The sequence below is a fragment of the Pimephales promelas genome, chromosome 6 (genome assembly GCF_988280905.1).
Source record: "Pimephales promelas chromosome 6, fPimPro1.hap1.1, whole genome shotgun sequence".
NCBI lineage: Eukaryota > Metazoa > Chordata > Actinopteri > Cypriniformes > Leuciscidae > Pimephales > Pimephales promelas.
This window is the reverse complement of record NC_142774.1, coordinates 10,280,999-10,294,374: the sequence shown is the minus strand read 5'-3', so window position 1 is coordinate 10,294,374 and position 13,376 is coordinate 10,280,999. Positions and strand designations below refer to the sequence as shown.

The following is a 13,376-nucleotide window of genomic DNA, read 5'->3' as shown; positions in this document are numbered from 1 at the left end:
ATGTTAAGTCATCATTATGAATCATCTCTTAAGATCCAAAAAAGAAGAAAAAATATATATAAAAAATAAAGGAAAGGGAGGGTGTGCCTGCCCTGCAAAGACAGCCATTAATGTAGAGAATAGACTGATATAGCAATTAAGTAGAAGTTTATTCATCTGCTGTAACGAATACATATCCATATATTAGCCTTCCCGGCTACTTGTGCGCCTGTATGTGCGTGTTGGTTCTCAACCATTGTAAATCTTGCAATGTACAATTTCTCATTTTTCTGCAGCACTATAAGTTACTTTAGTACTCATTCAAAGATTAAATAAACATCTAAACTCGAAGTACTTTCTCTTTATGCTCATCAGCCGACATAGTAATCATCAGTAAGGATTGGTTCAGAGTATGTCTGAAGCTACAATGTGTGAGTGTGTGTGATTGTGTTTAGGACTTGTTGTTGTGTTGTGTTCTGGCTTTTAAGAATAGATTATTTATTCCATGTCACTGTGCTGACATAAAATGATTTAAGGAGCAGTGGAAGCTCATCTGACATGCCCCATTGGTGGTCTGTCAGGAGTGAGCACTAATTTGACAGGTGCTTTTGTACTACAGATTAATCTAATAGCAGGGGGTCCTTTTTGGATTCTCCATCATTTTGACACAGGAAATGACATAGCAGGGGATATGATGGGGTCATGAATGAGACAATTCTGACAAAGATATTACTTCCCGCCAGCCCTGAGCTACAATATCTACTTACATGAGAGTGTGAGAAAAGGTCACACATATGCGTACACACCTAATCACTTTTATACAAATCCACAGAGGCAAAGGCACATAGTAAAAAAAAATAATAAATGGCAAATTCTTTGCTACAGACACAGCTCTGTGTTTGTGTGTGTGTGTCTATGCAATATGAGTGTTTAAGGCAGAGGGGGGTCTTTTCCCAGAACACTTCCATCAGCAACTGAAATGATTGTGGGCAGGTATGAGGAGGGAATTGTAAAAATAGCAAAGAAAAAAAAATGAAGGAAGAAAAGGAAATAAAAGCAGGCAAGGAAGCAAAATGAGTAAAGAAAAATATTGAGAAAGGATGAGGATGTGAGGTACGGAGGAAACGAGGAAATTAATGGTAAAATGAAGAAAGCACAAAAACAAAGGGATTCTTGAAGGGTGGGGTGGAGGACATAAAGAAAGGAACAAAGAAAAGAAGAAGAAAAGGGTGAGGCAGAAGGAGGAAAGACAGCAATATGTATAAATAAAGGAACATCATAGTTATGAAGAGCAGGGAAAACTATGGCAAATTCTTTAAGGAATTAAAGAATTAAGAAAATAAGGAAGAGGAAAAAGAAATGAAGGAATGAAAGAAAAGAATGAAGCAAAAAGGAAAGAAAGAAAGAAAAGAGGCAGACATAATTGGTGAAATGAAGGTAGGAAGCATAGAAACAAATAAAAGAAGGAAAGGAAAGGGTAAGGGGTATAAATGAAATGAATAAAGAAACAGAAAAAAAGGAAGAGAAGATTAAAAGAAAGAAATGGCAAAGAAGAAAAAAATAGAGGTTGGATGGGAAAGAAAGGAAAGAATGAAGGAAACAATTAGGGAATTAAAGAAAAGTTGGAAGGAAGGAAGGAAGGAAGGAAGGATGGAAGGAAGGAAGTGAGGGAGGAAGGAAGGAAGAGATGGAGGAAGGAAGGAAGGAAGGAAGAGAGGAAGCAAGGAAGGAAGGAAGGAAGGAAGGAAGGAAGAGAGGAAGGAAGGACGGAAGAGAGGGAGGAAGGAAGGAAGGGAGAGAGGGAGGGAGGAAGGAAGGAAGGAAGGAAGGAAGGAAGAAAGGAAGGGAGGGAGGGAGGGAGGGAGGAAGAAAGGAAGGGAGGGAGGAAGGAAGGAAGGAAGGAAGGAAGGAAGGAAGGAAGGGAGCGAGGGAGGGAGGAAGGAAGGAAGGCAGGAAGGAAGGAAGGAACGAAGGAAGGAACGAAGGAAGGAACGAAGGAAGGAAGGATTTTGTAGAAGACATGCTGCTGATGGCTATTTTCACAGCAGCATAAGATGGCCACTAATCACTACACACACACGCGCACACACTACAGCTTCAGACATACTCTATGTCTGAAACTACCAAGCCTTACTGAGATACAGTATCAATACAGAGCTTTGAGTGTGATGAAAGACAGAGGAAGTCTGGTCTGTAACTACCAAACCAAAGAATATAAGAAAGAAACGACATGAATCATGCATGCTTTCATACCGAGAGGGGATTCTGGTGTGGCGCAACACTGCCCCCTACTGTAAGATGTGCACAGTCTGACCAATAGTGTGTGCTACCAGACACAACCGCGTCACTCCACAGGACACACAGCGAAACCAGTGATGCTCTATAAATAAACATACCCCAATACTTAACATCAGCATGATGGCATTACATTATAGACAAATGATTGAATTTGCAATCATCTTAAAAGTCAACAAAAATAATATCAGCAATAGCAGTCAAAACTGCAGTCCATCTTCTGCACTAATAATAAAACAAAACAGGCACTTTAGTGGAGAGCTCAAGACACTGATTTGTTTTTAAGAGTGATGCACGTAGGGTAAACAAATGGCTGTGTGGGGTACACAGTTCTTTGATGATCTGTTCAATTTGCTCAGAGACGGCATCCTGCAGGTCAAAACAGAAAAAAAGGAGCACTCTGAGGAAAACAACAGGCATGAATGTGTCTCTCTGTGTGTGAGTGTGAGTGTGTGTGTGACAGGTTGGGGGTAGTACTCTACAAAGGCTGCGGCATTAATCTAATTTCCAATGTTTCTCAATGACCCTGATGTTGAGTCCCAATGTGGACTAAGAAGACATGATATGTGTGTTTGTAAGAGAGTAAGTGTGCACTTTACAGGGATCATGCATTGCTCTGTTTCAAAACCTATGGGAGCTGCCATATACTGTATAATATAATATAATATAATATAATATAATATAATATAATATAATATAATATAATATAATATAATATAATGGACTTTTTAAAAGTCAGTAAGATTTAAAAAAAACAATGCATTAACCTCATGCAAGGACATATTCAAAATATCAAAAAATACAGTAAAGATATGTATGATATAAAAATATATATAATATATGTTTTTGATATTTTTTTCATCAATTATTACTGAAAATAAAGATTATGTTTCCACAGAAAACGCTACACATGTTGTAAAAAAAATATAATAATTTTACATTTGGCACCTAATAAAATCATATAAAAATCATCTGACTCTGAAAACTTAAAGGTGCTATTTCATTACAGTTTACCATTATTTAAGCATATCTGAAAACTTGTAATTTATCACAATAAAAAAAAATAGTAGAGGGCTCTCCATAATAAAAGGATTCCTTTTAGAAGAAAAGTTACACAAAGCACCTTTAAGTAGCCTATTTTATGATAAAAATTCAGCTTTGCCGTCACATGAATAAATTACATTATTAACTAAAAACTACATTTCATTATTACCATACACAAATTTAATTTTAAAAGGTATTAAAATCAGACAACAGTTACATTAAATTGTAATAATATTTAACAATATTACTGTTTTTCCGGCATTTCTGATCAAATTAATGCAGCCTTGGTGAGCATTAGAAACTTTTTTTTTTTCAAAAACATTCAAACAAATCATACTTTTGAACAGTAATGCATATAATAATAATACCTTATTATTATAATTGACTCACTTCATCAGCAATCTTGGATTTGTTGTTTTCATGAGCTTGTTGAAATGAATTCTGGGATTGCCTTCTCTGAAGAATACATCAAATGCTACCTTACAATCTGCTCAAAACAAGTTACCTTGAGAGGCAACATAATTAAGAGGCCATACTCTTTGGAACAACCTTAACATTAGGAGTGGCAATAAGGCCGTAAATCACTAGGTTCATTTGCACATATCTCCTGTTGTCCCTATAAACTTCCGTACGACAGATGTGGTAAACATCCGTAAAACGCCACAAGTGATTTCCGGAGAAGCGGAAAAAGCTGTATAAACTTCAAACCTTGCCAACTTTCCCTCTAGTGAGTTTCAAGCCAAATTTTGTATCACTCCATTTAGAAACCCAATAAGATCACAGCATATTGAGCTCTGGATCAACCAACAGGGCTTACGCATTCTTTATCTTCCATTTACTCAGCTGTTTTGTGTTTTCTGTAAGATTTTAAAGCAATGTCCTGGGTTCAATACCAGTTAAGCTCTATCGACAGAATCTGTGTGATGCGTCGATTACCACAGAAAGTCATTTGGTCTCATCCCTCAGTTTGTCAAATCAAGTAAAAATCGTGTTAACAGTAATACACTGATTAAGAAAGCTTATGGGACAAGGCATTGCACTAGGAGGAAGCATTAAATTAACATTGTTTTGACATAGAACTGCACTGATAAAACCTTGGCTGTAAAAAGAAAGGTTAACACTTTACTTGAAAGGAAATAAGACTAACATGACATGTTATGAATATTAAGGAAGTTTTATGCATGTTTGTGACAACTGTCATTAAGTGTCATTCGCTTATGTGACATTGTTTGAGATGTCTTTGTTATGACACCTTGACAAAGCAATACATCATAACCTGTCAGTGTCTTTGTCATGACAACTTGACATTACTAAGACAACACAACCCGTCATAAACACGACATAGCAGATTAATTATCAAACTTAAGAAACCACTTAGCTTTATTGGTTAACATTACATTCAACTGTCATATGGTTGGTTTTGACATTGGCGGTCATGTATTTTAATTTAATTAAATAATTTGTTTAATGACAAATTCAATTAGTAACACTGTAGTTGAGGTCATGTAAAATACTCATGACACAGTTATAATTTCCTCATGACAGCCAATGTCAAAGCCAACCACATGACAGTTTAACTTAATTTTATGTCAAGATCTCATAACAAAGACATGAACAATGTCATATTTGCATTCAAAATGTCATTACTGAGCGAAATACACTTAATGAGAGTTGTCAAACATGCATAAACCCTACTTCATATTGTCATGTCATGGTTATGAAGGTATCATGTAAAGTGTTACCAAAGAGGTAAAGAATTTAGTTAATACAGAAATTGTTATCTCCATGTAAAGCTGGTAAACTCAGTAACTTTAACACAATATGTTCAAAGACACAAGAAAAGTACTGCTAATTTAATTGAAATGTTTTAAGTATTTAAAAATCATAGAAAATCATTTACGTAGAAACCATGATACTGTACATCAGATCCAATGATGAATAAAGAGCTAAAGAAAAAGATTTATTTGTAACATATTTTTTGATCAAAAGTGATAGTAAAGCATATATAATGTAAAAAAAAAACATATATATTTCATTTCAACATAATGTTGACCTTTGAATATTCTATTCATCAAATAATTCTGGGGGAGGAAAATGCAGTTTCCACTAAAATACTTAGCAGCACAACTATTTTCAAGATAGCTAATAATAAAAAATGTTTCTTGAGCACCGAATCAGTAGAATGATTTTTGAACGATCATGTGACATTGAAAACTGTAGTATTAAAAAAATAAACATTGTAAATTGTAATATTTCACAATGTTACTATATTCAAATTATTAAAAAAATGAAATATAATTATAATTGTTTTAAAAATGGCATTTCATGTAAAAATGTTGGTGACCCAAATATACTCTGTCCTCATAACAGGCAAAATCTCATACACAGACCTTACTTCAAAACATATCAGAATATCAAAGCAGAGCATGCCCTAGTAGATGACAAATTTTCAGAGAAATTTCAAAGAGATGTGCAATTTCTGTCATGCCATTACTATCTACCCGCATGCATATTCACTCTGATAAACACGAGTGTGGAATCTGGGTGAGCTGTGCGCCAGAGCTTCATGACGAATGCAGGAGGTCGGGGAAAAAGAGACTCATTAGCGGGACGTCTCCACACTTCACACACGTCTCGTACCTCCAGCTGCGATTCCTCTTTCAGAAATCAAATGCATCACCGCCACACATGGTCTAATACTATCCAGCAGGTGTGAGAAAACCTCCATTTACACTGACTATCAAGGAAGTGTGCCCTCAATAAAGCACAGGGACGAAATTTAGAGACAGAGATAGGAAACGTTGTCCACGTGTCTAGTTGTTAAAGGGATACTCCACTTTTTTTTTTTTTTTTTTTTTTTTGGAAATAGGCTCATTTTACAACTTCCTCAGAGTCAAACATTTGAGTTTTACCGTTTTTGAATCAATTCAGCCGATTTTTCGATATTTCGAAGAATATCAGTAACCAGACAGTTTCTGGTCTCATTGACTTCCATAGTAGGAAAAAAATATATATATTATGGTAGTCAATGAGACCAGAAACTGTCTGGTTACTGATATTCTTCTATATATCAGAAAATCGGCTGAATGGATTTGAAAATGGTAAAACTCAAAAGTTTAACTCTGAGGGAGTTGTAAAATGAGCTTATTTCCAAAAAAAAAAAAAAAAAAAAAAGTGGAGTATTCCTTTAAAAGTATAAATTCTAAGTAATTACTTGATTCTGTGGTTCAAACAAACAAAAAATGATTAAACAGGCATCCAAAGCACTTCACCTTCTTCCAGTGTCCCGTCTTCCTTTGTCAAACCAAATGCCACTGGTCCAGCCAGAAGTCACATATTTTCAACCGAATAAGGTTGAAAATTAAAAAAAAAAGGAGATTTTCCCCTTCCACAAGTAACATGCTTTGAGATCTGGCATCAAGATATTAGCAGCAGATCCTTCAAGTCCTAGAGGTTGTGAGGTGGAAACTTGGATCAGACAGGATACCCTTTGTTGCCCTATTGAGAACCAACACCTGTGGTTTGTTTCGATCCCTTCTCGGACCACTGTTGGCAAATTCTCACTACTGCTGACCGACCCACAAGCCTTTTCGTTTCAGAGATACTCTGACCCGGTCACCTTGCCATAACAACATGGCCCTTGGCAAAGTCACTTAGACCTTTATTCAAGCCCATTTCTCCCACATCCATGACACTGATAATGATAACTGATTGTTTGCTTACCATCTGATCTACCCAGTGGCCTTCAATGATATTCATAATGATTTGGCCCATCAGTTTGTGTGTATGTTGTCTAAAAGCACCGTTGTGCTACAGTGGATGTCAGTTTTTATTCATTTTTTTTTCTCTTGATTAATATGTTTGGTGCCTCCAGGCAACGTACTTAAACCGCTAAACATCGTAATCTAAACTATCTCAGAGTGTACATCATTTCAAACCGATTTGGTACCATTTATCCCCACACTTTTCACCATTTTGTGTGCCAAGTAGAACCCTGAAATGCCTTGAAAAGCCATATGCCAATCACTATTTAAGCAGACATCATTTTGACAAAACTCTTGGTGAAGATAAAAAAGGGCAGATCATATTCCAAACGGTCTATAATCTCAATACAACCTGCACTACATTCATTTTAACATTTGCAAACAGTACTGTTTATCACATCCTTCATGACCACTAGATGGCAGCCTAACCTTATACAAGTAGTCGCTCACAGGAAGTTCAGTAATGGTTTCCCATTGATGTCAATATTAGAATCATATTAACTTCTTGTTTTAAAGAAAAAAAAAAGCAATAAAGAAAATGAAGCATTGCTTTTGTTATTTTACACCACATATCTCGTACAATATGATTCATTTTAAAAAAATGTTGCAGATTCTGGTGGTTAGAATATTATATTTGCCATATTTGTGCCAATGTCATGAGTTTTGTCCAGGACTTCTTGCTTGAGTAAACAATGCAAGATAAGCACCTTATAGGGACTACAAAGATTTTTAAAAAGCTTACATATTAATCTTCAAAATCTGATAGCTTGAAACATTAAAAAAACAATGAAAAAAAGTTTGTGTGACTGCACAAATACGCTGTTTACTCACGTCAAACTCATTGAGAGCGGCTGCCAGCTCGCCGATGCCGGCGTGACCGTGCTTCTCGTCGGTGGGCGAGGAGGCCTGGGCAGAGCTGGAGATGCCACCGATGGCCTCTTGGACCTGTTTGAAGACGTAGTCACGGTTGGCACGTGTAGCAGCCACGTCGGGGTGGCGCAGGAAGGCCTGGGAGGCAGTGTAGAGCATGGTGGCGTTCTTCTTAAGAGCTCCTCGAGCTGCCGCCATCTCATCCCTGCACTGAGGGTCCTTCAGCTCCTGCAACACACATGCACACACATGTTAGCTATCGAAAGCCACTGTAAAGCAGCAAATGAAATGAGTAAAGTTTGAAGATTAATACATTTTCAAATTTAACTGACAGGCATCCATCCTATAACTGTACAAAACGCAATCAGTCAAAGATCCGTTGAGCATACAATGATTTGTAATGGATTGGATAGAATTTCTTAAAATTAAAACAAATCATTATAATAGCCTTTTGGGTAACACTTTAGAATACGGTTCCTTCGTTAATGAATAACTACACAATAACTAATGAGTAACACAATATTAACAATCTAGCAACTATTATTAACTAACACGAAACTAGTAAGTAATAACGCACAGATGAAAGTGGTAGTTCACTATTAAGTAATCAATAACTACTATTTTTTAATACTTCCCAGAGAACTACTGAAAAAGTTTATTAACAATCTAGTAACTACTATTAACTAAAAGAAACTCTTATTAACGAATTAATAAGTAATAGCTCACAGATGAAAGTGTTACTAGATACTTCTGTGGGAATTACTAATTATTTGGATTCGTATTATAAAGTGAAGATCATTGAAACTAACTAGTAATGACTCAAGTGTTACTACATGATCTAGTCATGATTGGTGCAAACGTTTGAGATTTTTGGTGAACTTTAGTAACTTTTAGAAAATGTCTTTAGTAACACTTGAGTAATTACTAGTTAGTTCCAATGATCTTCACTTTATAATACGAATCCAAATAATTAGTAATTCCCACAGAAGTATCTAACATTTTCATCTGTGAGCTATTACTTACTAATTCGTTAATAAGAGTTTCTTTTAGTTAATAGTAGTTACTAGATTGTTAATAAACTTTTTCAGTAGTTCTCTGGGAAGTATTAAAAAAATAGTAGTTATTGATTAGTTAATAGTGAACTACCACTTTCGTCTGTGCGCTATTACTTACTAGTTCGTTAATCAGAGTTTCTTGTTAGTTAATAATAGTTACTAGATTGTTAATATTGTGTTACTCATTAGTTATTGTGTAGTTATTCATTAACGAAGGAACCGTATTCTAAAGTGTTACCGCCTTTTGTTATATAAAAAAAGAATTATATACACTGCATACAATTCATGTTATTCTTAAATTAACTAAATAATTTATAACTGAATAAATACCTGCTGTCTGCGAGCAGCAACATAGTTCAGTTTGACCATCTCTTTCCCAAACTCCTTAAAGCGATTGGCCAAGTCCTGCTCGTTGGTGGCGTTCTTGACAGCTTCTAGAGCTTCTTCCACCTGGAAACACATGCATCAGTGCACACACACACACATCCAGCTGTTAAGACATCATCCATAAAATGAATGGTAGCATAAAAGTTCCATAAAGCACACGGTTAACTTTTCTAGTGCTTATTATTGGTTCTCCTGGGACACATGTAATGGGATTTCTGACAGTTTTCACTCTCCGTAATGAGACTAGAAGAAGAACAAGGAGGTGTTTTGTCCCTTGAGGAACATATAAAAGTTTCTCAGTCATATCCTACACTATAAAATGATACTTTTTTACTTCGCAACCATTGAGTTTGACAGATCTTAGGTCTCAAATGTGCATACTTGATTATATAACAGAGAGGCCGCTGGGTAAAAATAAAAAAAATAAAAATAAATAAATAAACACTCTAATTGTTGGTTTATATTGAGATTGTGTCTGTTTCCTTCGTGACAGTGAGGACCAAAATTCGAAAGAAAACAGAATGATGCAACTAGAACTAGGGCAAAGCTGTATGAAAATTAAGGTATAAGAGCAAACAGACAAAATTCAGTCACTCTGAAGTATAATTATCTAAACAAAATTACAAATGCAAAACATGAAGCATATTTGATGCCTAGAGGCAAGATAAATGGTTTTAAGAGTTATTTATGCATTTGAAATTCTCTGTTCCAAAGTTATGCCATGAGGTTGTTACTTTGCCAATACTGTACAGTATGTGTTACGCAAAGAGAGAGCAGGAGTGGAAATAAAAAGAGTTATTTTTTTGCTACAAATATAACTCCTGTGCCCTTGAAATAAAGGCAGATGTGTGTACTTGGATATCAAAACAATTTAGAGGCTGGTCCGGCTTGTTCTGACCCAGTGGACAGTGACCAGCTGTGAAGACCATGTTACTCGGTCAGAACGAAAAAGGAACAGAAAGATGAAAATGAATTTTCCAGGAGACAGCTCTGACTGGCAGCAAAATGAAGGTCCCATTCTTGATGTTTTTTGAAGCTTTGATTGTGTTACAGTGTGCAATATAACATGTGTTCAGATGTGTGTAATGATATGTGAAAAAAAAAAAACACAATTTACTTATATAACGCTGTTTTCACTGTCCAAAAAACAGGCTGATGACTTCCTTGTTCTATGAAGTCCCTCCTTCAGAAATACGTAACGAGTTCTGATTGTGTCAGCGGTTCCTGTGTTGTGATTCGACAGCAGCTTATCGCACGTTGCCCGGAAAGGTCACGCCTCTTACCATAAATTGGAGATGCATGCGCTGATTGTTATTGTAAAAATGTCAAACATAATACTATCAATCTGAGCCTGAATCAGATCCAGAGAACATAGATGAAGAGAATCGATTAGAACCTGTTCAAAACCAACTTTTGCAGGATGTTTCACAGTGGTAAGCTGTTTATTTGGTAGTTGTCATACTTTTAATTGGTTAAATTGTCATGTTAAATGTTACAAACTGTTATACAAGCTTGTAGTATATGCTTTTTTTTTCGTCTGTCGAATTAACAATGGTGTTGTTGAATTTTTAACATAAGTCCTAGTTACACATGAGCACGACTTTTGATTAGTAATGAAATCATATGTTTTATAGGTGTACATGTGGTAACTGTGACAAAATGCCAATGGAGGATGATAGAGTTAGTATCTTGAGGCCACGAGATAGTATCTTGAGGCCACAAGTTACTATCTTAAGGCCACGAGTTAGTATCTTGAGGCCACGGGTTAATATCTTGAGGCCACGAGTTACTATCTTGAGGCCACGGGTTAATATCTTGAGGCCACGAGTTACTATCTTGAGGCCACGGGTTAATATCTTGAGGCCACGAGTTACTATCTTGAGGCCACGGGTTAATATCTTGAGGCCACAAGTTACAATCATGAGGCCACGAGATAGTATTTTGAGGCCACGAGATAGTTATAATTATTATTATTATTTTTTTGTTTTGGCCCAAGTGGGACTAGGGGGGCTCCGTATAAATCTGGTAAAAAAATAAAAATAAAAAATAAAAAACCCCGAAAAGAAAAGAAAAAAAAACCAACAAAAATAAACATAAAAAAAAAAAACAAAAAAAAACATCAAACAAAAACAAAAAAACATAAAACAAAACAAACAAACAAAAAAGTTATAGAAATTATAAACACAATAAATTATTCATGAAAAATAAATAGTGATTAATTTCACAACTGCAACTGTGGGGGAAAGAAATGACCAGCGAGAGATGAACGAGAAGAGAACGTACGATCTTGAGGTGAGCCAGGAGCCTCATGACATCAGCCATGTCAGCCAGGATGAGAAGCCGAGTGACGGCAGACAGGAGTGCGCGGGCGGCACGGACCATGGTCCCACGCTTCACAGAGGAGCACGGGTCATCCGCAAACTCTGAGGAGGCCACGTGCATCGTCTCACCTGCACATAGACACAAAACAACATATGCCTAATGTTATACCACAAATCCCTTGAGCATATCTAGGAATTTTAACTCAGAACCCAATAAAGCTGCCTGGACATGCCAATGGTTTATTAATAGCGGTGCATCTGTTTATCAGTGAAATAAACTTGCACAGGCAAGAGTGTTCATTAGAGAAAGGCACACTTCAGGAAAATAAATAAAGAAACCATGCAGAAACTTGCTGGAACACGACGTGCCATTAACTATATTGTCCGTGAAATGCAGTGCCTTTCGAACTTTTATTAACAATTCAAAACTTTAAAACACAATGAGATCACTAAGTCAAGAATAATAAAACCAAAATAAAGAAAGACATTTGTAGGTTATCATAACAGTGATGCAAACAGCTGTTTAATACCCTTGCGTTTTGATTGACAGTATTAGGTGACCATGCACTTTCTGAACATTTATTTAACACTCCATTTGTCAAAAGTAGCATTTTCATTTATTTATGTGTACACATATTTTGTTGAGTCTAAATGATTCAGACTACATCCGTACTGAGGCATGCTAGCTAAAGTCGGAATGAGCAATTTGTCTCAGATTCATTGACAGGACCTATTAATGACCCTACAGTAAGTGGACCCCCCTCCTTCCATCCGAACAGGAGCCGCAGTTGGGACACACTTGATTAATGAAAGCTTACAAAAAGCCCGGCTGAGACATTAGCAAATGTCATCTGAGAATGATATACAGAGATGAAAGCTATTGGCAAACTGACTTCACAAAGTCTAGGGAAAGAGAGAACGGGAACATTTGTTTTTAACCCCGTTCTGGCTCTGTGTGGGTTAACACTTGCATGTACACCATGAAAAAGGCTGTACTTTCCGTATGTGCGCATTCTGCTGTTCTTCTCGCACACTGAACTGAAACGACAGAATGCCAGTTATTCTTAACAGTGTCTTGATGCTGAAATGTCAGCACTGTCCTCTGGCTCTGTGTATTTTTGTGGCAGCTCTACCTTCATGGATAACCACAGGAGGTTATTATATTATTTCCATTATAGCTGTTTTTTAACCTCTACGGCACAATTGAAGCAAGTCAAGACAGATTTAATGCTATTTAATTTTCATCCAATCCGTTTGAAAAAATCATTTTTTGCAATATTGTCTTTTACCTACGGAAGCCCTGAACCGCAACCTAAAAAAAAAAGTCAGTAAAAAAAAAAAAAATCGTAAAAAAAAAATAAAAAAAAATCTAGCATTTCGAGATTGAAGTCGAAATGTTTCGAGATTAAAGTCGAAATGTTTCGAGATCAAAGTCGGAATGTTTCGAGATCAAATTCGGAATGTTTCGAGATCAAAGTCGGAATGTTTCGAGATCAAAGTCGGAATGTTTCGAGATCAAAGTCGGAATGTTTCGAGATCAAAGTCGGAATGTTTCGAGATCAAAGTCGGAATGTTTCGAGATTAAAGTCGGAATGTTTCGAGATTAAAGTCGGAATGTTTCGAGATTAAAGTCGGAATGTTTCGAGATTAAAGTCGGAATG

General features: G+C 36.2%; 1 protein-coding gene across 3 annotated transcripts in view; it reads right to left on the bottom strand.

Annotated features, from left to right (window-relative positions):
* The window catches only part of ctnna2 (catenin alpha 2), a 443,954-nt gene that overhangs the window by 351,647 nt on the left and 78,931 nt on the right, over nt 1-13,376 (bottom strand). For all 3 annotated transcript variants that reach the window (XM_039689255.2, XM_089132075.1, XM_039689246.2), the window contains 3 exons: nt 11,678-11,844; nt 9,338-9,457; nt 7,914-8,180 (listed from right to left, as the gene is read on the bottom strand). In XM_039689255.2, coding sequence (XP_039545189.2) covers nt 7,914-8,180; nt 9,338-9,457; nt 11,678-11,844 — 554 coding nt within the window. The remainder of the gene's footprint in view (nt 1-7,913; nt 8,181-9,337; nt 9,458-11,677; nt 11,845-13,376) is intronic.